General features: G+C 39.7%; 1 protein-coding gene across 1 annotated transcript in view; it reads left to right on the top strand.

Annotated features, from left to right (window-relative positions):
• PIGK (phosphatidylinositol glycan anchor biosynthesis class K) overlaps nucleotides 1–12,953 on the top strand; it is a 111,149-nt gene extending 98,196 nt beyond the window's left edge. The window contains exon 11 of the mRNA XM_074337057.1: nucleotides 11,788–12,953. Within this exon, the coding sequence (XP_074193158.1) occupies nucleotides 11,788–11,904 (117 nt within the window). The 3' untranslated portion in view covers nucleotides 11,905–12,953. The remainder of the gene's footprint in view (nucleotides 1–11,787) is intronic.
• The last annotated feature ends 14,661 nt before the right edge of the window (nucleotides 12,954–27,614 follow it).

Raw genomic sequence — 27,614 nt, 5'->3', positions numbered from 1 at the left:
GATTGTGCTAAAATATACAAGTATACTTTTTCCTTTCAGTTCGGTCAGTGTTTGCTTTGTGTATTTGAAGCTCTGTCTAAGTACTACACATTTAGAATTATGTCATTTTGATGAATCGATCCCCTTTGTAAGTGTGAGAAGTTCCTTTTTATCCTTATAATATTCTTTGTTCTAAAGTCTACTTTGTTCTGAAATTAGTGTAGCCTCCCCATTTTCTTTTTCTATGGTGGTACGTCTTTTTCCATTTGTTTACTTTTTTTTTTTTTTTTTTAAGATTTTATTGGAGGAGGGGAACAGGACTTTATTGGGGAACAGTGTGTACTTCCAGGCCTTTTTTCCAAGTCAAGTTGTTGTCCTATCAATCTTAGTTGTGGAGGATGCCGTTCATATCAATCTTAGTTGTGGAGGATGCCGTTCAGCTTCAAGTTGTCCTTTCAGTCTTAGTTGTGGAGGGCACAGCTCAGTTCCAGGTCCAGTTCCCGTTTCTAGTTGTAGGGGGCACAGCCCACCATCCCTTGCGGGACTTGAACCGGCAACCTTGTAGTTGAGAGGATGCACTCCAACCAACTGAGCCATCTGGGAGCTCAGCGGCAGCTCAGCTCAAGGTGCCATGTTCAATCTTAGTTGTAGGGGGCGGAGCCCACCATCCCTTGCGGGACTCGAGGAGTTGAACCGGCAACCTTGTGGTTGAGAGCCCACTGGCCCATGTGGGAATCGAACCGGCAGCCTTCAGAGCCAGGAGCATGGAGCTCTAACCGACTGAGTCACCGGGCTGGCCCCCCGTTTGTTTACTTTTAATCCATCTGTGTCTTACATTGAAAGTAGGTTTCTTATAGACAAAATATCATTGAGTTTTATGTTTTTATTCAACCTGACAATCTCTGTGTTATAATTGAAGTGTTAAAATGTTTCACTTAATGTAATTGTCAGTATTTGAATTGGATTTAAATCTGCCATATTGCTACTTGTTTTCTATTTGCTCCATGTGTTTTTAGTTCCTTTTCTCTTCTTTTCCTGCCTTCTTTTGTGTTGAATATTTAATATCTTCCTGTTTTATGTCCACTTTTGGTTTATTAGTGAGTCCACTTTGTTGCTGTACATAAATAGTCTACTTTAAGTAATATTATATTATTTCACGTATAACTTAGAACTTTATAATGATACATTCCCCATTCCTCCCTTCATTTCTTTGTGCTGTTGTCGTTATATGTTTTGATCCTACATATATTACAAATCCCACAATACATTATTATCATTTTTGCTTTAAACAGTGAATTATAATATCTTGTAAAGAAATTTTAAAATGAGGAAAAATTTCTTACAGTTGTATACCTATTTACCATTTATCTCTCCTCATTTATTTGTGTAAGTCTGCATTTCTGTGTGCTGTAATTTTCATTCTGCCTGAAGTACTTCTCTTAACATTTCTGTGATATGGGTCTGTCATACGTATACCTTGTAGTGTAGGTATTTGGTATATACTACCTCGTAGCATAGATCTGCTGTAGGATAGGTGTGTTGAATTCACAAGGCTTTTGTTTTGTTGAGAAATGTTTTATTTCACCTTCATCCTTGAAAGATTTTTTTCACTTGGTACGTTTTCCTTAGAATTCTAGTTAACAGTTAGTTGTTTTCTATCAGTACTTTAAAGATGTCTTTTCATTGTCTTCTGTCCTACATGGTTTCTGACAGTGCATCTTCAATCATTCATTCTTATCTTTGTTCCTCTGGAGCAGGGATCCACGTACTTTTTCTTAAAGGGCTAGATAGTAAATATTTTATAGGGTTGTGGGTCATCTTGTCTTTGTTGCAACTACTCAACTTCGGTGTAGTGTGAAAGCGGCGATAGACAGTATGTAAATGACCGAGTTGGCTGTGTTCTAGCAAACTTTATAAAATCATGTGGCTGGTTAATGCTGTAGTTTGCAGAACAATGGTCTATAAGAAGAAATCTTTTTTTACCTTACTGCTCTTAAGATAATCTCTATTATTGTTTTTCAGCTGTTTGGTTGTGATATTCCTTTGTATGGTTTTCTCTGTTTCTCATGTTTTGGTGTTGAGCTTTGTGGATTTGGTGGTTTACAGTTTTTATGAAATTTGGAAAAATTTCAGTCATTATCTTTTTAAGATATTTTTCTCCCTCCCTCTTTGGGACTCCAGTTGCACAAATGCTCCTGCTTGGTATTGTGCCATAGCTTACTTAGGCTCTGTTTACTCTTTTCCCTGCTCTTTTTCTTTCTGTGCTTCATTTTGAATAATTTCGATTGTCACCTTAATAGTTCTCTGCTGATTCTTCTGTAGTGTCTAATCTGCTGTGTTAATTCCATCCAGTGTATTTTTCGTCTCATATATCATATTTTTTGTCCCTAGAAATCCTACACGGGCTTATTTGTATATTCTGTTTCTCTCCTCATATGTTCATGTTTTCCTTTATTTCCAGTATATAATAGCTGTCTTTAGAGCCCTATCTGCTAAGCCCATCATCTCTTTCATTTATGGGTCTCTTTCAATTGATTGATTTTTTTTCTCTTGGCAATGGGTCATGTTTTCCTTCTTCTTTCAGTGCCTTTTTTTTTTTTTTGATTGGGTGCCATGTATTTTAATTTTTTTGTTGTTGGCTGGCTGCTAGATTTTGTATTTTTGCTTATTCATGTAGCAATTGTTGGATTTTGTTCCAGGATCAATTTGATCCCTTTAGGATTCATGTTGTTTTAGGCTAATCCAGAGCAGTTTTTTGTTTTTGAGATACCCCACTATAAACTGCGACCTCATGCTCTGCAAATTATGAGTACTGAGAGTTGTTTGGCCTGTTGCTTTTGGTGTTTTGTTTTGTTTTGTTTTGTTCCTCTACCAGCTTCTTGTTATGCACATATTAGAACTGTGCCAAAGATTCAAGGAGACCCCTCTGCAGATCTCTGGAGCTCTGTCTCTGTGTAGCTCCTTCCTTTCCAGTAGTCTACCCTGCACATCCTAGCCTCCCAAACCTTCTGGAATTCTAATCTGTGTCTCCACAATTCAGCCAGACTGTCAGACTGTTTGGGTCTCCCTCCCTGTGCTGAAGTTTGGAAAGTACCCCAAGGCAATAAGCTTGGCAAGTGAAGGACTCATCTTATTTGTTTCCATTCTTTCAGGGAACAGAAAACTGCTGCAAATTGTCCAATATCTGAAAACCATTGTTTCGTACCTTTTGTATGAGTTTCTAGTTTTCAGAATGGACAGATAATTGCTGTTGCATTAATCCTACATTGGCAGAAGCAGAACTCTGATTACCTCCTAACAGACACAAATAGATACTATTTATAAATGTACCTCTATTATTTATTTGTGGGAACAGTGGGTTATTTCTCTTTGTTAATTAAAAATAGATTCATTTATTTCAAACTTCAAATTGTTTTACACATTTTTAAAAGAATATTTTTTTCACTTCTCACTAGGGATTCTTAAAACAGATTGTGTTATTTGATTGGTGAAATTCTTACTTTTTCCCCTTAAGTCATAAAACCCAGAATATAGACTAGTAAATTAGTATTTAATATTTGTATTTGAATATTTTATATTTCTTATTTTTAAGAGGAAACTAATATATAACTAAGAAAAGTTGATTGTTCTACTGTATTGAAAGCTAATGAGACCTGGATAAGGTTCAGAAATGGATATCACAAACAGACCCAAATGTAGTAGAATCAAACCCATAAATTAACCATAGTGTAAGATATAAATGAAGCATCATTGCTGCCCCAAGAATAAGAAATTCGTTCTTACTGGAGTATGAGAACAGGCTTCACCTGGGGGTGATACTTGAGCAAGTTCTTAGAGAATAAATAGGTACAGAAGAGTACAAGGAATTAGACTAGAATATTTCAGTCTTCACTTTTTTAAAAACAGTGAATATCATCATCAGTTATTCTCCCCAAGGAATAGGTATCAGATGTAATCAATTGTTTCATTTCAAGTTTTGTTTTTCTATTGCTGTGTAACGAACACATGTAGTGATTTATAAGCATTATTTTATCCCACAGTTTCCATGGCTCAGGAGTCTGGGCTCAGCTTAGCTTAGTCCTGTGCTTATGGTCTAACAAGGCTTCAGTCAAGCAAGGTGTCAACCAGACTGCAGTCCCACCTGTGGCACAGGGGTCTCTTGCAAGCTTCCTGGTTAGTGGCAGAATTCAGGTTCTCATGGTTGTAGAACTGACGAGGCCCTCAGTTCCTAGAGGCTGTTTGCCATTCCTTGCCCATGGTCTACTCCACAACATGGCTGTTCGATTTTTTCAACACCAATGGCAGAGCATCTCATCTGTTTCTAATGTTTCTGTCTCTGATATCTAGACCCTCTTTTGAAGGACTCACCTGATTAGGTCAGCTCCTCCCTCCAGGATACTCTCCCTTTTGTTTAACTAAAAGTCAACTGATTAGGGACCTTCATTGCATCTTCAAAACCTCTTCATCTTTGCTGTATAATGTAACCTAATCATAGCAGTATGTCCCATCATATTCACAAGTTCCGTCCACATTTAAGGGGAAGGGATTTTGCAGTGTGTGTACACCAGGGAGAGAATATCTTGGGGGCCATCTTGTAGAATTCTGCTGACCACAGTTTGATTTATACTATTAATATAATTTAAAGAATACAAATTATATTTTGTAGATAGGATGTACATATGCTGGAAATACTAATATACTATCACTGATTAAACAGTTGAAAATAAACACTTATTTTCTAAAGTAATTATAACTGTAACCTCATTTATAAACTTAAATTATGGTTTAACGGCACTGATAAATATTTTAAGAAAAGAATCCCATTGAAACCTTGGAAATTTTTCATTTGCTTGCCAATAAACATACACAATTATGAGAATCCCAATTTCCTCTTTTTACATAACTTCAATACTTAGAGCTGTGCTCTATTAACTATTTTAAACTTCTGTGGCGATAGTCTCCTAGGAACATGAAAGGGGAGACTGAATATTGTTCACAGTTGGCAGTGCAGTGTTGCTTAGCTACCTGTCTTTTTAATTTGAAATATCAGTCATTTAAATAATATTTAGCTCTTAAACTTTTAAATGTTTGCTCATGACACATTGCAGTGTTTTGAGCATGCTTTTCACCTTTGTATTATAACTGTTATTGTGAAAGTTTAAAAAAAGAGAAGTGTATTTCATAGCAATCAGTAGAGAACGTTAACTACATAAAAATCAGTCATTTTTATCAGAAGTTCTAATATGGACACAAATGAAATGATAAGGTGTACTTTAATATGAACTCACCTCAAATTCAGCTGTACTATAAAATGCAATAATTATGCCAATCTGTCATTTGATTGTAAGTAAAATCAGTGTAGACTGACTAAAATATTACCTATCGTTTTTAAAAAAGCAATATTGTTATACTCCAGGAATATCATTAAATACATACTGAAAAAGCACTTTATTATATTATGTTGCTGTCCTGCTATTCATGTTACTTTTTCTTAAAGTAGGATATCAAGTACCAAACAGTATTATTTTAGTACTATATCTCCTAATTTAGAAAAGATGAGTATGTGAAGGTTCTTTTAGGTGGACTATTTCAATACAGCCTTTTCCTGTATATTCCTTTCCTTCTCCTTCAAAAATAGTTAAAAACGTATATGTCTATTATAGAAAACATATTTTCAAAAGTATAGGTAAGTATAGAGAAGAAATTAAAACTACCTCTAATCCTACTTCCCCTAGAGAAACACTATTAAGACTTAAGTATATTTCCTTTTTTTGAATATTGTTACAGAAATAAAGATCATGTTTTACACTCAATTTTCATTTTGCTTTTATTTTCTTACTATTTCAGTGTAGGCATCTTTCCAAATCATTAAAATTGTTTGAAAACGTTTTTTATGACTACTTACGTGGATGTGCAATATTTCCCATATTGTTTATATAGATTGTTTCTTGTTATTTTATTATGTAAATAACACCGAGAAGAAAATCTTTGTGTAAAATCTCTGTCAGCATTTCTTAGTTCCTTAATATAGATCCTGGCTAGAAGTGTAAAAGATCCTAGGATTGAAGTGAGATGAATATTTTAAAAGCCTCTGAATATATTTATTTGATTACTTTCCTGAAAAGTAGATCATGATTAATGAAAAAGTATGGTCAACTTTCTATTAAAAACAAAATCATTGTTAAAAACAATTCATTTTTAATTATCCTAGATTAGATTAATTGCTTTGCAAATTTAGCATGGCTAAGGTGCTTCAAGATCCTGAGAGCTGTTTATTTCTCAAGGAGGTAACGTCTGATTAACTTCAAAAAGAAAGGAACTAGACTTCAGATCTAGATTACAGTTGGGAGGGAGGCTAGAGGGAAGCTAGGGGAGTTAGTCTCTAGATTCCTCAACTGCATTTCCTTGAGAGCAATTCCTGGCACGGTGACAGGTGGAGTCGGTCTGTTTCCAGGAAGACTAAGAAAGAGCTAGAAGTGAGCCTCACCACAGCTCGCTTAAAGTGAGGGGGTGGGTGGCAAGGAACATTCGTGAAATTTTTCTCTAGGAGACAATATAGCAGGTATTTTTCCTGGACAGCTTTATCAGAGTCTAGATGTTCATACTGGTCAGGTGCAGCCAGTGGTTTTTGAAGTCCCTCCTTTGTGATATTTAGCTCAGATGAGTTAATGGGGCTGAATTTCTCATTCTAGCAGAATTAGGGGGGATTATCTTGACAGACGCTCTAACCTCAACCAAATTCATGGTGGGCCAGGGTCTGCTTAGCGGCCCTTCACGTGGTTCTTATTTATACCATTGTTGCTGAAACCCAATGCTGCAAGTATCTAGATGGGAACTTTATTATCTTGTGATAATAAAGTTTCAGGGTTTTTCCTTTCACATTGTCACCTCAGTGGATGTATTTCATAGCTTTTGATGCATAACAAACCACTCTAAAACTTAGTGGCTTAAAACATCAATTATTTATTTAGCTTATAATGCTGCAGGTTGGCAATTTAGGCCGAGTTTAGCTGAGTAATTCTGTTCTCAGTTCTTGGGAACGTGTTCTGACCTCATGAGTGTATGGTCAACCCTGCGGTTGGTTAGGTGGTTCTTCTTCTGGGAATTGGCTGGTTGTTGGCCAAGGGACCTGAATTATTCTTCACATGGTGTTGTCTTTTCCTCCAGAAGTCTTGCTGAGGTTTTTTGTTGTTTTTTTCCTCCTGGTGGTAGCAGAGGTCTGAGAGAGACCAGAAACAAGTAAAGCCTCTTGGAACTAGGACACTGTTGCTTGTGTGTGTTCTTTTGGCCAAAGGAAGCCACAAGATCAGCGGATATCAAGGAGTAAGGATATAGATAGGTTCCATCTCTTGATGAGAGCTGCTATACAGCAGTGTCTTGCAAATGATATGGACAGGGCAGTATGGCTAATTGGGGGCATTTGTTGCCATCAACCTACCACAGTTAGGTGAACGGAGGACTCAGATGTGCTTCAGACACTATTGTTTTCGTCAATGTAGATTTTTAATTTTGCTATTACAAAATTATGTTACCCAGCTCCCTTATTGTCTCAGTCTGTTGTTGCCTTTGTATCTTGTATTATTTTTCTCTTTCTACCATTCTTTTATTTTTGGCTTCTTGCACATCTTTATTCAAGTCCATGCCAAATAAAATTTTTCTAAATTAATCTTTTGGTTCCCTATTAAATCTTATTCAGAGATATGTTCTCTGAATTTCCAGGGTATTTCTTTCTCATATGTGGGAGTGTTTTTGCTCATGGGCCTCACCTTGTTTTTTCCTCGTTTTTAGAACACTGTTGGTATTTGCCAACAGCGTGGGGAAGCTTCTCACTGTTTACGTAGATGTGAATGCCTTCTCAGCTCTGCATCGGAAGACTAGGTTGTCATGCATTTCCCAGTGACTGGCAGACAGGCATCAAATGCTGTTTTGCTAAACTAAACCAGGGTTATCTGCTACCATGCCACTTACATTTGGGGGTGCTTTAAAAAGATGAACCATATGAAAAAATATTTCTTAACATGCACTGCTAAAAGGATTTTTCCTGTATTTTGCTTTCTCTGCAGAGCTTCTCATGTGGCTATTTAAACTTCATAGATGCAGTGAACCATTGTCAGTGCTCATGTAACTTCTGACTTGCTTTTTACTGGGAATTGTGTTTAAGTGGATACATAAAGAGGTGGCCTTTCGGGAGGATGGGAATGAGTTACACTACTCTGGCGACCGCTAAAGCCATCCTTCTAACTACATAAACACTGTTTCTCTTAGACAGCAGGGAGGAAAAGGGAGAGAGCTAAAGTCCCTTTCTCAGCTGACAGAATTACTGTGTTTCACAGAGGAAAGCAATGCTTTGCCTCTTGTGTACTAATTGGAAAACTGGGCCACCGTGAATTTGTTTCTGGGATGTTCAGATAGTGAAATTGTCTGAGATTTCTCATTAGAGGTTAAACTAATTTTAGTAGTGAGAACTGTCATCTTTTTCTGTGCCTTTGGATTTTCCTGAGAAGATGGGAGAGGTTGCACCTGAGGATTCTCCTTAAATGCCATGTTAAGCTAAGAGCTCAAACAGTATTTAATTAATAACTCATTTTCCATTTTTGTTAATCAAAAATATGTAATGCATATGTAATAAAAATATAGCAACTGCAAATACCAGTTTGCGAAGGCAGAGGTTTGTTGCTTTTGTTAACTTGTGCAAGTTATGCTATCAATAAATATACCATTCCATCATAATTTTGGAGTAATTGACTTTCAAAGTTTGCTGTTGGGGAACCAAAGCTCTACCACTTTGATTTTCTCACTGGTCCTCTCCTGGGCACCAGTGGTGTAAATATGAGGCACCTCTAGTTGAAGGACCAGGAAAGCAGTGTTCCCAGAATTCTCTGAGCCCCTCTTTGGAATTACAGATCACAGTAGTTGCCAGAGCCAGTGTTTGGGGATGGTTACTTCCAAAGAAGCTATGGTAGTCTTATCTCTCGCAACGGTTTCTGGCTACTCAGTTTAAGATCTAATGGTAAAATTACAACATGAGGGAATTCATCTCATTGAAAAGAAACTAGAATTTCTACAGCTGCAGAAATATGATTTCTTTTTATTATTTCGATAAATAGTTTTTGAAATTTATTATTATTTTAATAATCTCTAATGAATCATAGAGCTTAAACGATGTCCTCCATTGTTTTTTAACGTGACTTGGTTTAAATGCCACCTGAAAGTTACAGTGCTCTTAAACTCTTGAAAGTTCACACCTCTTGAACTCTCTTAGCACTAAAATTCATTAAATTGGTTTATGGAACAACTGTTTATATTATAACCTGTTCTTCTACAGTTAAGAGCTTACTTTAATGCCAGATTTTGACAATATGTATTTAAGTAGTAACGTGTGTGTGTGTGTGTGTGTGTGTGTTTTCAAATACCATATACCATATATATCAGAGACTCCTGGGTTTTGGGGAAAATCTGAATCTTGTCTCCCCAACTCTTGAACAGGAATCCCAGGGAACATCTTCAGACTGTTGTATAAAGGGTGTGCTTGCACTAGTAATGAAGAATGGTAATTTTTTCTCAGTTTCAGGAAAACTAACTTTTGATCTTAAGCTCTTCCAACACTTTGGCATGAATTATTTACCAATTGTTTGAGTAGTAGAAGATACACAGAACAAAAACTGAGAAGTAGTCAATCATGGTTAATTTACTTGCTTGTTTTTTCCTTGTCACATGCTTGTGATATTTACATTACTTATCTTTAGTAGAACTGTGCTTTATATTAATTATTCTATATTTTCTACTGGAAGTAAGATTTTTTTTTTTCACACTGTTGTACCAAGAGCATTGTGACTTCCAAGAGCTCTGCCATGTGAAATGGTTTGAGAACCACTGAATTTATCATTTGTAAGATATTAGAGGGAAAGGACTTTTTTTGTCATCATCATCACACATGATCAGAAGCCATTGCAGACTTCTGAGTAGAAAGGAACATGAGAAAAAATTTGACTTAATATTTTGGGGAGTTTGAGGAGTTTTCTGGAAGGAGTAGTGGAAGGTGAGAGTAGATGTGGGAGCGAAAGTAGACTGTAACCACTGTAAACAATATTGTCAGTTCAGTTCAGATTAAGCATTTCATTAAAAACTCCTAAAACTCTAGCTTATGATCCAGATGAAAACATTAAGGAGGGATTTCTTTCGTGTTAGTTTGACAAGTTAATTTTGAATTGATGAAAGCTGTACAAATTAAAATAAAGTCAGATTTTTTTAAAACGTCATTCCTCATAACTGGCAAACACAAATGAAAGTCATCTGAAAAGTACTTTGAGTTTCATATCATCACTTTTCTAGGTAGGAATGAGTAGTTATGAACTACCTTTTCAAAAAATACATCATTGCACTAATTGTTTATAATGTATATGTTAGGTAACGATCAGATATTTTAAAGCATAGATAATAAATGTTAAGTGTCTATAGAATGTGGCAGTGAATGTATATTATTGGCATGGCCTTTACTGATGAAGTCTGGTTGATTTGACTTGATTTGTTTTATTTTGAGCCTCCCTCCCTCCCTCCCTCCCTCCTTCCCTCCCTCTCCTCTCCCTCTCCTCTCTCTCTCCTCTCTCTCTCTCCTCCTCTCTCTCTCTCTCTCTCTCTCTCTCTCTCTCTCTCTCTCTCTCTCTCTCTCTCTCTCTCTCTAATGTGGTGAGTTAAGGGTTGAATGAAGAGCATTAGGTGTCCTGGTTATAGAAGGGAAAACCAAGTTATAATATGTAGATTCATCTAAGAGATTTATGAATTTTTCTTGCATCTACTTTACATGATGACTAACACAAATTTTAGAGTACTGTTTCTCTTCACTCTAGTCTACTCTAAAATATTCTCTCTATAAGGATAGAGAATCTTGGCTAGTAATTCAGGAAGTAGAACTCATACAGAGATCATAGTCACAGACCTCCAGTTTCAGGGCCATAACGTAGCCTATGAAATGACAACTAAATGGGGAGGACTAGTCTGCCTTTCCTTGCTGGGCAAAGAACCATACAAGACACTTGGCTGAGAACTGAGGGGTGGGGAATGGAGAATAGCGTGTAAAATGGACTCAGCCAGATTTTGCTCCTTGGAAATTTGCAGGGAGATAAGCAATAAAGATAAGTGTAATAGTAGATAGGAGTAAAAGTAGAAACAACTACAGATTCAAAGAAAAGAATATATCAGCTGGGAGAATCTGGAGGAGATTGCATTGGAGTTAGGGAGCTTTAGATAGGCAGAGTGGAGTGTGGAGCATTGTACCTCAAGGAAGTAACATAACCAAAGGCACTGGCCCCTAAACAAGTATTTGTTGAATATCTGAATAAGTGGAATTGGCTAGCTTTTGTTTTTCCACTGATTGACTCAGTATAATTAATATAGGTGTGTCTCCTATGTGCCCGCCATTGCGCAGGTACGAGCTGGGAGTATAATAAGATGACCCTCACTGAGCTGTAGTCTAATAGAGACAGATAAGAGCAACTATGTAAATTCAAAATGAGGACTGTTAGGCTACTGAATACCTTGAGTGAAGAGAGCTAGTTGGGTAGTGAAGTCAGGGAAGGCCCCTTTGAGGGAACAAAACGTCGTTTGAAACTGATCTTTGTAAGGATCACTTTGAGAGACCTTGTTTGAACTCTTTCCCATCCTTGCTATCCCAATACATTCAATTTGGCTAAATTACTCCCCCTTAAAACACAATTGTGAAATTTCTATTTCCCATCAGTACTGGCCTTACTACCCATTGTTGAATTATTCACCTCTTGTTAAATTTACCATGTCATCCTTGTTTTGCAGAAACCAAAGCCGAAAGATTGGCATCCTCCTGGGGGTTTTATTCTGGGACTGTGGGCACTCATCATCATGGTTTTCTTCAAAACTTATGGAATCAAGCATATGAAGTTCATTTTCTAGATGTGGTGGTATGTAGAGAAGACTGCATGGAACACTACAATCTTGGATAAAAATTTATGTCATATCTTTTTTAAAAATACAGTGCTCTTGTATGCATTGACAAAAATGTACAAAGAAACTGTAAATTTGATGGACTGTTATTTTATAACTTAAAAATAATCGTTAATGCAAGTGCTAAATGGCACTAAGTAGACTTCAGTTTTTCCTTTTGTGTGTTATTTTAAAAGAGACCAGAATATACTCATTGACTCTTTTTGAAAATAAGAATTTCCCCTTATCCCTCTTTCATTTGGAAAAGAAAAAAATGTGAAGACATTCAATTCTCACTAGAAGAGGCAACTTCTGTTAGTATTTTTGTGTATGTTCTTCCAGTCTTTTTTTCTATTTACATATTTTTTTTCTAAAGTAGAGATCATATAGAATATACCATTTTGTAACCTAGCTTTTCATTTCACAATATGTCATCAACCCTTTCTCTCTCCTTGGATATTCTTCAAGAACACATTGGGAATGTCTGCAGAGTACCCGTTTTATGAATGTACCGGAATTTATTTAACAACTTTCTACTGTCGGACCACTAACTTTGTTCTGAAAATTTTCCTTTGGGTCATTCATTAATGTGTGAAAATTGTACTGTCAGTCACTCATGGACCACATGGAAAACTCACCCGTATGGCCCTGACTTCACGATGACTGATGTATCACATAAGTCAGTAAATAAGCCCCTTTTCTGGTCCCTGACAAGATGCAAGAGCTCATGTCGCCATCACTGATATTTTAGCTTACCAGCCATCTTTGTACCTTTCTCGTAACTGGAAATACTATTGAGATTGTGCTTTGCTATCAGCCGCAATTCTTGTTTTTTCACATATGAGGGGGGAAAAACCTGAGAGTTGAGTATTCACGTCCCACAGAATACCTTTTTGTATTTCATCTGTTTTATCCAAGAATTTATGTGTTAATTTTTAGTCACTATAAAGACCTGTTGTGTAATTGTAGGTAACATTAAGAAGACAACTCTTCCTCCGCAATAAACCTCCTAAAATTAATATACCTTAGGATTTGTTTTCCTTTTAGCACTGAAATATTACCCTTTAATTACATGCCAAATGGTCAGGCTTTTCACAGGCCAAGTATTAACTGTGTTAACTCCCAGGTTAGAACAAATAATACTGAGGCTTTTTGCCCGCGCTGAATCTTCATTTTAATTGATCTTTTTATTGGTGCAGTAAATTAAAGGAAAGTTTTTATCTGACTATATGGAGAAGGATCCTTTTGTACCTAGAAAGGGAGAAAAACTTAAATTTGAGGAGCTGGATTACAGGCGTGCTCAGACCAAAAATGAGTAGCAAAAATGTCACCGTCAAACACTTACACGAGGTCGGAACACTGTGGTGGGGCAGAGCTGCTCAGAGCGGTAGCGGAGATATAACTGTTCTTGATAATTTAGTTTGAATATAATGAAACATACCCTGATGGTAAAGGCTGTTTCAAGGTAAAAGGATTCCTCTTCAGAGGTTGTACAAAGGTGCCCTTCTTAGTTAAAACCAAACTGGGAAAAGCAGTGCTGGATATAATATACAGGATTAATTTTGCCCAGGAAGAGTTTCAAAGGGCAGTTATATCTCTTTCTGTTTCATTATTGAATTTTCAGAATATAGCTAAAGCAAAAAGTTTAACATATGTTAAATGTTTAGCTCATAACCGCAATCTTCTTACATAAAGTATATTCTCCCTTTAATAATAAGTACATCCACTGCTTATGGTAAGTGGGTAATATTGTAGGTGCAGTTAAATGGCCCAGACTTTAAATGACAACATAAAAGCACATCCTTAAATCTTAAGTTGTTGCAAAATATAATTGTAGTTTTTGCAATTATTTTTAACCTTTTAAACCGCGATTACTTTTATACCAACCTAATATATTCTATTTGCGTCAAAGAGCTGAGCAACAAAAAGGGTTGGATTTTTTTTTTTTGGGGGGTCCTTTTCACAGTATTGTTGTGAGGATCAAATGAGATAATGTTATGACAAAACTTTGGGAATTGTAAATATATGGTGATGTCCTTCAGGGAGGAAAGGAATATAGATCAATGGATTCAAGCAGACATGTCCTGACCTTTTAGGGGAGGGACAGGGTATAATAATGCCATTCTGCAAAGGTAGCCTGCATGAGAAAAAGAAACCAAGTGATACGGATTTTAAAATTACGAAAGACATTCATTTGCAGTTTATGAAAAGCAAATGTAGTTTGGATGCAAAGCTGATTAAATTGGATCAAGAAAAATTCAAATTAAATACATAAAATAATGCACGCATTTATGTTTTCAATTTTTATATATCCTCAGCTAGTTGAAAATGATAATTCCCACAACAAGCATAACTCAGCTTTTTCTGCTTACCGAGTATTTTCTACCATGGTATACATGGATAACATTTTTTCCATCATGTATGTGGTATAGCAGAGTTACAGTTACTGTGGGAATCATAATTTGAATTTTTGACTCATGTGTTTCTGTAATCTTTACAACAAATGTTGCATTAGCATAGAACTTTTTTTCATTGGTTTTACCAAAATCAAGTCCATCTGTAGCAGATACTGTTTTTACTTGTGAAAGAAATATTTGATAAACATACTACAAGGTACGGCTATAAAATAATGAGACCAGTATCCATTTTTGCTGTATAGAATCAGCCTCATTACTTCATTGTCACCGCTACCTGAAGGCATTTATCACAAAGAAAATGTCTCCCTCATCGCTGTTCTGTTGCTGGCTGCCCGATCTGTGTGTTTACCTGCCGTATAAATACGAGTCTGTCAACACATGGGCAACACGTTGGTAGTAACTGGTCTTTTTCCTTTTATTTTCTTTTGGTGCACAAAGTTGACTCTTTTGGAAATAAACTACAAAATATTTGGTTTACTTTTAACTGTGTGGACCCTTGAATAATGGGCTCGATACAGATGAAGGTGTGACCCAAAAAAACAGTTATTAAAAATTCACTTACTTCAAACAAGAAAAAGATGTCATTGTTGTTTCATCTGGGCCGCTTGCAGACACTTCAGAGGAATTTCAGATTTGCCCGAGGAGTACTCAGTCATTGGCTCTTCCAGGTGAGGTTCATGTGATAGGACTCATGTTCACATGACCCTCTTCTGACTGTGGAAGTACCAGCTCTGACTGTGCTAGACTTGCAGGGACAGCTGGCAGGAGTGACGTGGAACACTTTCTTAGTGTTCGTAAGGTTAAATAAGGTTATAAATGTAAAGCACATCATATGCCTGGCACATAGGAAAAGCTCATCCTTTTCCTCTGTGCTGGGCAGAACTCTACCTAGCTCTTCTTTCAAACCGCCCTGGGATCTCTCTTTAAAGAACATTAGCCTTGGGACTCCTAGACTGTCCTGTTCGCTTCTGTTTTTAGCAGACCTTGTTTTGGGACAACAGTTTCTTTTCACTTTCTTTCAACACTGTCCAACAATTTAAATCACTCTCCTGCCTCTCTTTTCTCTCCCTCTCCCTCTACCCCCATTTTAGATAGGTTGAGCCTTTTCTCCGTCTTCCCTTAACCTTAGTTTTGTATTGTCTTCTCTCTCCGTGGCCTGTCCACTTTGTTGGAAACACCTTTAGCATGACTTAATGGACAGTCCATCCTCATCGCAGGTCCTGGACGTCTGGCTAATGATCCAGTCTGAATTTCTTTATTCCTCCATCACTGTGGGTACTGCACTTCCAGAAGACACCCTCTTCTCTCCCACCCCACATTAGTCAGAACTTTTTAAGTGTCAAGTGATAGAAACTCAACTAGAACAAATTTAGGCCAAGAGTGGAATTTGCTGGAGGGATATTAAGATATCTCACATTACCTTGTGGAAAGGGTCTGAGCTTCACTAGGGCCGAATGTCATTTGGATTCTCGTCACTGCATGTTTCCTGTATTCCTCCTGGAGATTGGCTTTCTCACATGGCTGGTAACTCCAGAGCCTCACTCATATCCTGCACAAGAAGGAGGGATATTACTCTTTTACTTTATTTCAAATTCTAAATGTCTGGTGTAAACACTGATCAACCTTGTTCACATCAAGGGTTCACCTGGCCAGAGGGCCAAGGTCCTATAAGCACGTAAAGAACTCTGGTGGCGTACCCCTGTCTACTCGGGTCCCTCCAGAGAAGGGAGAGATCACAGGAGCCAGGAAGTCACCCTTACTAATGCTTTCTACGAACTTCGCTGTTCAGTGGGTGGTCCATGGAGCGCAGCCTCACCCTGGAGCTGGCTAGAAATGCAAACTGTCAGGCCCCACCTCAGACCTCCTCAACTAGAATCCGCACTTTAACAAGAGCCCCAGGTAACACATACACAGGACAATAGGAGAAGGACTCATCTACTACACTTTCCTAAACTGCTCAATTTATCTCCTAAAAGCAGGTTGCAAAAGACTGCAAATACATGTAAAACAAGCAGCCATGGGTAGCATATTTTATGGGTTAATTGATTCTAACATTATTACCAACTTTTATTTAGGCCTTTTATGGCTGTGCACCACTCTTATTCCGCCCCCCCCCCCCCTTCTGAGGCTTTTTCAAAATGTTGACTGCTGAAATGGGCATCTAATTAGTATGTAGTGTCTGCAAGTCTGACACACCTCTCTTCAAGAGGTGGAGTCTAAACTCCCCTCCCTTGAATATGAGCTGGCCTTAGTGACTTAATTCTAAGAAACAGAATGTGGCAGAATAATATTGCATGATTTCCGAGGCGGCACAAAAGGGTGCTGTAGCATCTACCTGGCTCTCTTTCTCAGGGCACTTGCTCTTGGGTGCCAGCCACCATCCCCTGGGGAAGCCCACGCCACAGGGAGAAGCCATGTATGTGTGTTCTGGCTGACAGCCCCCACAGGAACCTCCAGAGATGTGAAGGAGGGAGCCCCCCAGGGGTGTCCTGGCTGCAACCCAGGAGATAACCATCTGGTTGATCCCCAGAATGGTGATGGTGAGAGATAATTTTTTGAAAATTGTTATTTTTTACCCCACTAAGTTTAGGATGATTTATTGTTCAGGGATAGTTACTAAAATACTATGTGAAACAATGTGATATATAGATGATGTATTACAGAACTGTACACTTGAAACCTATGTAACTTTACTAACCATTGTCACCCCAATAAACTAATTAAAAAACAATACTGTGTTAATATGTTACCCAGTCTATTAGGTGCTATGATGGATTCAAAGAAACAGGATTCTTTTTTAAAGAATTACAAATTCTTGAAAGACATACATAAAAAGATGAAACAACTACTAACAGAGAACGTCAAGAGCTATAGAATAGGGGTTTTAAAAAGAACTTCTATTTTTGTTTAATTAAATTTATTGGGATAGTGAGTAAAATTACATAGATCTGTAGTGTACAATTCTATAATACGTCATCTATATATCACATCGTGTGCTCATCACCCAGAGTCAGTTCTCCTTCCATCACCATACATTTGACCCCCTTTTCCCTCTTCTAACATTTTTAATTGCTAGATAAATATGTCATTAATATTGCATTTACTCTCAGGGGAAGGGGCAGAGAAGACTTCGAGAGGAAAGTGAAATTTTACTGAACGATCAGGTTAGATTTCTCTGGGCTATTTCCTCTCCATTTCTCACTATTGTGCTTTCAAAATTGTAAATTGTTTTCAAGCCTGTCACACCCACTTTGATTGTCCTGTCATCAGAAGAGTTTGCTTTGTAATCTGAAAGTTAAGTTGGGAGAAGGTAACCAGCTCAACGTTCTTCTCTACCTCCAACAAAGTGACCTCTTTTCCCCCATCTGTTGTCCCTGCCTCCACCCGTTTGGTCTTAGAGATGGAGTTACTGACCCCACCCCTGCTTCTGATTTACTCCCCACTAATAAACTCGCCTCTCTTCCTGTCCTGCAACCTCCATTTGCATAGAAGTGCTTTCTCTTTCATTTTGTAAACCAGTCAAGCTTTCTCATCTTACCAACTCCTTGGAATCCTATGTCCCCTTTTAAATGCTAATATATAAATGCTATGTAGAGCTTTCTTCTGCTTCATTTCCTAGCCTATTCTTTGGAATGAATGGGCAGCATTCACTGACGTGGCTTTCCTGCCTTGTATTCCTTCCTGAACCTTATCATCGTGCATCTGGCTACTGCTCTCACCCGTCCCCTGAAACAATTTTCATTACGAATATCAGTGATCTACTTGCCAAATCCAATGGAATTTTTCTGCCTGTATCTTTCTTATCTCCCCTTAATACGTAACGATTGTTGATTACTCCCACTTTTAGAAACGTTTCCTTCTCTGCCTTCATGCACAGCTCTCGCCCCAGGTTTTCTTCCCTAGTCTCCTTTTCATTCTCCTCCAAGTGTTTCTCTTTGAAGGCCCACTCCAGTTCTGTCCTCAGACTCATCCCTATCTCTAAATACTTTCACTCTCATTGTGCGGTTTTCACCTCTACATCATTGGCAGCCAAATTTCTATATCTCAGTATCTCTCTTGAGTTTCAGAAGTGCCCCTTTTTGCTTGAAAGCCCCATGGGAATCTCAAACTCAGCATAACTGAACTTGTCTTTCATTATCACCTCATTACCCAGCTCTTCTCTATTTTTTTTTTCTTATTTTATATTCTGAATTCTCTCTGAATGGGCACAGACTATGAAGAGATATGTCTCATGTAAATGCTCACCATAGCATTTACTGCAGAGGAGGCTCTTAACAGTCAGGTGGGCAAAATGGCATACTCTGTGGATGTCAGTTAGCTTCTTTTCCCAGCCATCCCAGTGCTTGCTCAATGGATCCATGAAAAACAGTGGTTATGGCGGCAGGAATGCAGACTACAAGGTGTGACAATTAAGTTCGCAAAATTATTGCAATGATGTTGCTAACCTTTTTTCAATATCAGAGGGATTATTCATTATGAATTTGTGCCAACTGGACAAGTTGACTATTTGGAAGTGCTGAAAAGGCTGCATTAAAAAGTTACACGACCTGAACTTTTCGCCAACAATTCATGGCTCTTGCATCATGACAATGCACCAGCTCACATGGTACTGTCCATAAGGGAGTTTTTAGCCAGTAAACAAATAACTGTATAGGAACACCTTCCCTACTTACCTGATCTGGCCCCCAATGACTTCTTTCTTTACCCGAAGATAAAGGAAATATTGAAAGGAAGACATTTTGATGACATTCAGGACATTAAGGGTAATGCGATGACAGCTCTGATGGCCATTCCAGAAAGAGTTCCAAAATTGCATCGGTGCATAGCTTCCCAAGGGATGTACTTTGAAGGTGACCGTAGTGATATTCCCCAGTGAGGTATGTAGCACTTTTTCTAGGATGAATTCGCGAACTTCATTGTCAGATCTCGTATGTCCAGCCCGACAGGTCGGGTTTCTCCCTACCACAGCTGATCTGGCTAGCCTTATTGCTGAGTGCGTAGCTTATCAACAGCAGAGACCTACATCAACACTCAGCTACTCCCCAGGGACCAGTCAGCTGACTGGTAGTAGGTTGATTATATTGACTATCATAGAGTGGGTAGAAATCCATTTGCACTGTAATAGACATATTCTGGGTATGGATTTGATTCCCTGCTCTTAAAGCTTCTGCCAGCACTGCCTTCTATGAATTCACAGAAACCCTTACCCACTATCATGGTGCTCTGCACAGCACTGAGTCTGGTCACGGAACTCATTTCACAGCAAAGAAAGAGCAGCAATCGTGTTTCCCTGAAAATAAGACCTAGGCGAACCATCAGCGCTAATGCGTCTTTTGGAGCAAAAATTAATATAAGACCTGTTATTATTATATTATATTATATTATATTATATTATACCCAGTCTTATATTAAAATAAGACCTGTTTTTATATTAATTTTTGCTCCATAAGACGCATTAGAGCTGATGGTTCGACTAGGTCTTATTTTTGGGGAAACACAGAATGAGCTTAGGCCCACGGAATCGATCAAACTTACCATGTACCCCATAACCTGGAAGTGGCTAGCCTAACTGAAAATGGAACGGTTTACTGAAGACTCAGTTATGCCTGCATCCGGGAGACAGCGTGCTGAAAAGAGGGAGTTCTGTTTGGCAGGATGCAGTATAGGCTTTGAATCAGACCATTAAATAGTGTTATTTCCTCCATAGGCAGGGTGCATAGATCTGGGAACGATGAGTACAAATGGGAGTAGCTCCTCTCAGCACTACATCTAACGACCCATTCTGTCCTGGCAACTTTAAGCTGTGCTAGAATGGAGAGGAATGCTTAGTCAGGGGAACCAGCAGGGGTGCTGTTGAATTTGGAAAAAAAGGTCACCACGTGGCCATTTGGGGCTCCATATCACTGAGCCAACATGCCCAAAAACACAGAGTCACTCTGCTGGCTGGCGTGATTGACGCTAATTATCAAAGGGAAATTGAGTAGCTGCTACATGTTGAAGGCTAGGAGAACTATGTGGCAAGGGGATTCTCGGGATGTCCCTTACTAGTTCCATGACCAATAGCACAGGTTGATGGAAAGCTATCACAATCCACGGAAGGCAGGATGTCTGACGGTTTGGGTCACTCCATAGAATTGACCAATTCAGCTTCTGACTGAGAGCCAGGGAAATGTGCAGTAGGTAGAGAGAGCTAGGAAGCCATCTGTGGCCATGGCCAACTACTGAAATGACGACTGACAGCTTCGTGTACTTGCTCTGTCTGTTGTATGTGTAAGTGTGTATGCTATTTCTCTCTCTCTCTTTCCACTTTATTTTATGCAAGTTGGTGGTGCTTAAGCTTACCATATAGACTTTAAGAAAATATTTGGTGGGACCATGATGGAATTTGAGGAATAAGTAATATAGAAGGCGTACCGTAGCCGTCGGGACTGTGCTTCTCTTTATTTTGGTGAAGAATGAGCATTTCTTCACTTGTGAGAGGAATAGCAACATCTGATTAGATGGAAATACAGAGTTGTGTCATTGCAGTGCAGGGCTCAGATGTGTGCAGAGGAGTGAATGTGGAAGCTGAGTAGCCAAAGGGGTGTACTGTTCCGACTATCAAGTCATTGTCTTTTAGTTCCAAATGCGCTCGTCACTGATCTGTGATAATGGAGTTGAAGCCTTTGAAGAATTTCTCCTTTATACAGTGCACATGATGTTAAGCTTTGTCAATAGAGGCTGCTGGGGGAGCATAGCAGGAAGAAGGAGCTTCTCGTCATGTTTCTGGTGTGGTCCTCTCATGTCTCCTGCCGTGTGTGTGCGTGTGTGTGTATCTACCTGTCTGCGCACACACCAGTATGCATGTGTTTTCTGTAGCGACAGTGGCTGGCAGAAGACAGCACCCTTCTGTGGGCAGTTTCCTAGCAGAGGGTTGCCAGCAAAGCACCTCCTCATGAATGGCTGCCCAGGCCACCTGCCTCCAGCAGCCCTGCAGGGGAGTACATATGGAGGACACCTTCCCCCTGCACCCCTCCTCGGGCATCTCCAGCATTGGGTGCTGCTGGCAGGGAACCTCCCTGTGGACAACTTTCCCCACTCCCTTTCCGGGGGCTTTTTAGTGAGTGCTGAGGCACAGCTCCTCCCTGAGGATGGCTTTCCCTAGCACTCCAGAGAGCAGCTTTCCAGCAAGTTCCACCAAACCTGTGCCTCATGAACTCCTCTGTCATCCAGTGAGCCCTGCCTCACGCTCTCCAACAATGTGGAGACCTCAGCACTGGGAGGGGTGGCTTGTTCCTTGTGTCCGCTGTCTCAGCCTGCCGTTCCTCTTTTCTTTAAGAGTTCTTTCTCACTAGCAAATTCCCCCTTACTCTAATTCCTTGTTCAAATTACTATGTGCTTTCTGTCTCCTGACTGGACTTTGACTGATTCAATGACCACCATCATTTAAATTGTTCAGAGTACGCCTCTGGGTCCAAGGCAAACTCCTCTTCCCTCCCAGACAGAAGAACAAAAGGACTGGAGCCCCTTCTCACCACACCCCCTAATTCTGAAAGCTTCCTTAGCAGACTTCCACTGAAGGTTAAGAAATGGAGGGAGTCCCACCTCTGACACAGACTGTCCAGAGCTGGCCCAGGCAGTGCGCAGACCTGGAAGCCATCCACCGAAGTCTTAATGATTCTTAAAATCCCTGGATTCTTACCCTCTGGTAACCACTAAACTAGTGTCTGTGTCTATGAGTTTTTGTGTCTTCATTTGTTTGTCTTGTTCTATTGTTGTTTTCAGTTTTATATGGGTAAACGGGGTCAAATATATGGTGATGGAAGGAGAACTGACTGGGTGGTGAACACATAATGTGAGCTATAGATGATGTATTACAGAATCGTACACCTTAAACCTATGTAACTTTACTAACAATTGTCACCCCGATAAATTTTAATAAAAAAAAAACAAAAAAAACCCTGGAGTCTTCTGGCTTTAGGCAGGTTCTCCTTGTTCCTTGTAACGAGTACACAGAATGAGCTTAGGCCCACGGAATCAATCAAACTTACCACGTACCCCATAACCTGGAAGTGGCTAGCCTAACTGAAAATGGAACGGTTTACTGAAGACTCAGTTATGCCTGCATCCGGGAGACAGCGTGCTGAAAAGAGGGAGTTCTGTTTGGCAGGATGCAGTATAGGCTTTGAATCAGACCATTAAATAGTGTTATTTCCTCCATAGGCAGGGTGCATAGATCTGGGAACGATGAGTACAAATGGGAGTGGCTCCTCTCAGCACTACATCTAACGACCCATTCTGTCCTGGCAACTTTAAGCTGTGCTAGAATGGAGAAGAATGCTTTCGTCAGGGGAACCAGCAGGGGTGCTGTTGAATTTGGAAAAAAGGGTCACCACGTGGCCATTTGGGGCTCTATATCACTGAGCCAACATGCCCAAAAACACAGTCACTCTGCTGGCTGGCGTGATTGATGCCAATTATCAAAGGGAAATTGAGTAGCTGCTACATGTTGAAGGCTAGGAGAACTATGTGGCAAGGGGATTCTCGGGATGTCCCTTACTAGTTCCATGACCAATAGCACAGGTTGATGGAAAGCTATCACAATCCACGGAAGGCAGGATGTCTGAAGGTTTGGGTCACTCCATAGATCTGACCAATTCAGCTTCTGACTGAGAGCCAGGGAAATGTGCAGTAGGTAGAGAGAGCTAGGAAGCCATCTGTGGCCATGGCCAACTACTGAAATGACGACTGACAGCTTCGTGTACTTGCTCTGTCTGTTGTATGTGTAAGTGTGTATGCTATTTCTCTCTCTCTCTTTCCACTTTATTTTATGCAAGTTGGTGGTGCTTAAGCTTACCACATAGACTTTAAGAAAATATTCGGTGGGACCATGATGGAATTTGAGGAATAAGTAATATAGAAGGCGTACCGTAGCCGTTGGGACTGTGCGTCTCTTTATTTTGGTGAAGAATGAGCATTTCTTCACTTGTGAGAGGAATAGCAACATCTGATTAGATGGAAATACAGAGTTGTGTCATTGCAGTGCAGGGCTCAAATATGTGCAGAAGAGTGAATGTGGAAGCTGAGTAGCCAAAGGGGTGTACTGTTCCGACTATCAAGTCATTGTCTTTTAGTTCCAAATGCGCTCATCACTGATCTGTGATAATGGAGTTGAAGCCTTTGAAGAATTTCTCCTTTATACAGTGCACATGATGTTAAGCTTTGTCAATAGAGGCTGCTGGGGGAGCATAGCAGGAAGAAGGAGCTTCTCGTCATGTTTCTGGTGTGGTCCTCTCATGTCTCCTGCCGTGTGTGTGTGTGTGTGTGTGTGTGTGTGTGTGTGTGTGTGTGTGTGTATCTACCTGTCTGCGCACACACCAGTATGCATGTGTTTTCTGTAGCGACAGTGGCTGGCAGAAGACAGCACCCTTCTGTGGGCAGTTTCCTAGCAGAGGGTTGCCAGCAAGGCACCTCCTCATGAATGGCTGCCCAGGCCACCTGCCTCCAGCAGCCCTGCAGGGGAGTACATATGGAGGACACCTTCCCCCTGCACCCCTCCTCGGGCATCTCCAGCATTGGGTGCTGCTGGCAGGGAACCTCCCTGTGCACAACTTTCCCCACTCCCTTTCCGGGGGCTTTTTAGTGAGTGCTGAGGCACAGCTCCTCCCTGAGGATGGCTTTCCCTAGCACTCCAGAGAGCAGCTTACCAGCAAGTTCCACCAAACCTGTGCCTCATGAACTCCTCTGTCATCCAGTGAGCCCTGCCTCACTCTCTCCAACAATGTGGAGACCTCAGCACTGGGAGGGGTGGCTTGTTCCTTGTGTCCGCTGTCTCAGCCTGCCGTTCCTCTTTTCTTTAAGAGTTCTTTCTCTCTAGCAAATTCCCCCTTACTCTAATTCCTTGTTCAAATTACTATGTGCTTTCTGTCTCCTGACTGGACTTTGACTGATTCAATGACCAGCATCATTTAAATTGTTCAGAGTACACCTCTGGGTCCAAGGCAAACTCCTCTTCCCTCCCAGACAGAAGAACAAAGGACTGGAGCCCCTTCTCACCGCCCCCCTCCCCAATTCTGAAAGCTTCCTTAGCAGACTTCCACTGAAGGTTAAGAAATGGAGGGAGTCCCACCTCTGACACAGACTGTCCAGAGCTGGCCCAGGCAGTGCACAGACCTGGAAGCCATCCACCGAAGTCTTAATGATTCTTAAAATCCCTGGATTCTTACCCTCTGGTAACCACTAAACTAGTGTCTGTGTCTATGAGTTTTTGTGTCTTCATTTGTTTGTCTTGTTCTATTGTTGTTTTCAGTTTTATATGGGTAAACGGGGTCAAATATATGGTGATGGAAGGAGAACTGACTGGGTGGTGAACACATAATGTGAGCTATAGATGATGTATTACAGAATCGTACACCTTAAACCTATGTAACTTTACTAACAATTGTCACCCCGATAAATTTTAATTAAAAAAAACAAAAAAAAACAAACCCTGGAGTCTTCTGGCTTTAGGCAGGTTCTCCTTGTTCCTTGTAACGAGTACAAAGAAATGGAAAGATTCAGGCAACAGGATTTCTTGTGACCCTGCCAGGAATGGAGATGGATCAAAAGAGAAAAAAGCATGTTAGAGGCAGACTGATGTAGGAAATATTCTTGTTTGATGAGTTACGAAAGTGCTTACAGATTAAGAAGGCTGAATAGAACAGTGGTTAAGAACATGAGCTTCGTATTTTTGTTGCTTGTCAGCTTGATAACTACACATTACACAAAAGAATGGGACAATTAAAATTACAAATAAGAAAATATACTTAAAAACCAATAAAACCAAAGGGCAGAGAGAAAAATTAAGGCTGAAATAACAGAAACCAAATAAGGAATAAAAATAATACATTGAACAGGTAAAAAAAAAAAAAAAACGCCAGGAGCTCAGAAATTACAAACTATAACTAGGGAATATGAGATAAAAGGATTAAAATTTTAGGTATTAAAATCAGAAGCTTAGAATTTCAAGTATATGGTTGTGACTAAGCTGAAGTAGAAAAAGGGAACAAAATGTTTTAAAGTGAAAGCAATGGAAAGGGAATACTAAATGGAATATAAAGAGTAAGCCAGGTACCTGAAACAATTTATTTTAAAGGAAGATTAAAATAAAGCTGAAGCTAGTAAAAGGAATATAACATTCTCTAAGTGCTAAACATTTAGAAAGGGAAACAAATAAATATAGAAGACAAGAGATGAACAATTTATAACATGAGAAGAGCAAATATTTTTGTTGTTGTTTTTAATAGCAAACTACCTACTTTTTAAAAAGACACCTGGGTTTTGTTATTGTTATTCTCCACATATTCAAGCAGCCACAAATTCCAGTAGATTATCTCTGTAACTTTGGTTCTCAAGGTCAGGTTCTTTGCAAATCCTGCTTTGGGATTCCTTTAGGCCAAAAGCTAAAGGTAGCAAGCAGTTCAGATGTTGAGGTTCTTGGTTCCTGTGTCTGCATGGCTTTTAATTCAATACCTCACAGAGTTGGGCATGGAAGAAGAATGGAAAAAGGATACCCATCCAGCTTGGCCCAGCCCTGTGGTCTGCTTCAGCTCTATGAGCAGTCCTGTGGCTGTGCCCTTCACCCATTGCCTAGAAGCCCAGCAATCTTTCCTCAAATATATTTGCCTGCTTCCATAGCTCTCAGGGCTGAGATGATTTATGGACCCTTTAACAACGTAGGGGTTAGTGGTGCCAACTTCCCATGCAGCCGAAAATCCATGTATAACTTTTGACTCCCCTAAAACTTAACTAGTAATAGCCTACTGTTGACTAGAAGCCTTACTGATAACAAAAACAGTAGATTTTGTATATGTATTATATACTGTAGTCTTACAATAAAGTAAGGTTCAGAAAAGAAAATGTTATAAAGGAAATCATAAGGAAGAGAAAATACATTTAGTATATTTATTGAAAAAAAAAATCCATGTACAAGTGACCCGTGTACTTCAAACCCATGTTGTGCAAAGGTCAACGGTACTAATTTCACCTGGAACCTTTCTCTGAATTCTGACTAATTTCTAGATTTCCTCCTCATTTCGTAGCCTGTATTCAGAACCCACGGTCTCTGTTATTAGTTCTAGTCTCATTGCTCACAGCTCCTCCCCGTGTGTCTTGAAGCTCTGGCTCCATCAGGGGATCTCTGCTGGCTCCAGGCTTCACTCACGCTGTTCCGTGCCCCCCAAGTGCTACCCCTGCCCCTTCACAGGTTTTTTTCCTGTCTCCAAACTGCCTTCCAGGCTCAGAGGAGTAAACACTTGCCACTGGCAGCCCAGCGTCCACTTTCCTGCCTTTCCCACTGTTCCCCATATTTTCTTAGGAAAATCAATCCCTTCCACTCTTAACCATGTGGTTTATGGGAGCTTAGCTCTATACACAGCACCAGGTGTAGGTCCTGACCGGCTTAAGCTTATAGCATATCCTGTCCCCCAGCAGGGATGGGAGCATAACCTTATGCCCACATACAAACTCTTCCCCCAAGCTCATGGTGCTTTAGAGAGAATAGGAATTTAGCCTTTCTCTCAGAGGAGGTGTATTTGACAATCCAAATCAGGGCCTCAGGGGAATCCAGGGTATATTTCTGAAATGAGGTTTCTCCTACATAAGGGCAAATATTTGGGTCTGTTATAAGTAGGTACGTATGTGTTTAAGTAATACTGTCTTAATTCTAACCGAATTTCAGCCTTTCCCCTCCTCTTTTACCTAATATTCATTTATCTTCCAAATCAATATTTTTAATCTTTGAGGGGGGTTTTGATCTCAAAATCAGGTTATGTCCTTTCACTTAAATGCAATTCAAATAGACCAGTAATAGAATTTCAGAAAACAAAGGTAATCTGTCTTGAGAGGGGTTGTTTGGGATCTGGTACACATATCTAGTAGTAGTAACCTAAGGATTCCAAGACACCACATACACATTTCTCTTTTGGGTACAATACTGTGTGTTTTGCTTTCATTTATTTTTTTTACATTTAACCCGGCTCTGTGACTTGGTTTTGTTTGTTTGTTTGTTGAAAATATTGGGGAACAGTGTGTTTTTCCAGGGCCCATCAGCTCTAAGTCATTGTCCTTCAATCCAGTTGTGGAGGGCGCAGCTCAGCTCCAAGTCCAGTCGCCATTTTCAATCTTAGTTGCAGGGGGCGCAGGCCACCATCCCATGTGGGAATTGAATCGGCAACCATGTTGTTGAGAGCTCACGCTAACTAACTGAGTCATCTGGCCGCCCCTCTGGCAGCTCGTTGTCTTCAA

Source organism: Rhinolophus sinicus, linkage group LG06 (assembly GCF_036562045.2).
Source record: "Rhinolophus sinicus isolate RSC01 linkage group LG06, ASM3656204v1, whole genome shotgun sequence".
NCBI classification, from domain to species: domain Eukaryota; kingdom Metazoa; phylum Chordata; class Mammalia; order Chiroptera; family Rhinolophidae; genus Rhinolophus; species Rhinolophus sinicus.
Note: the sequence above shows the minus strand (reverse complement) of the source record. Positions and strands in the feature narration are given on the sequence as shown.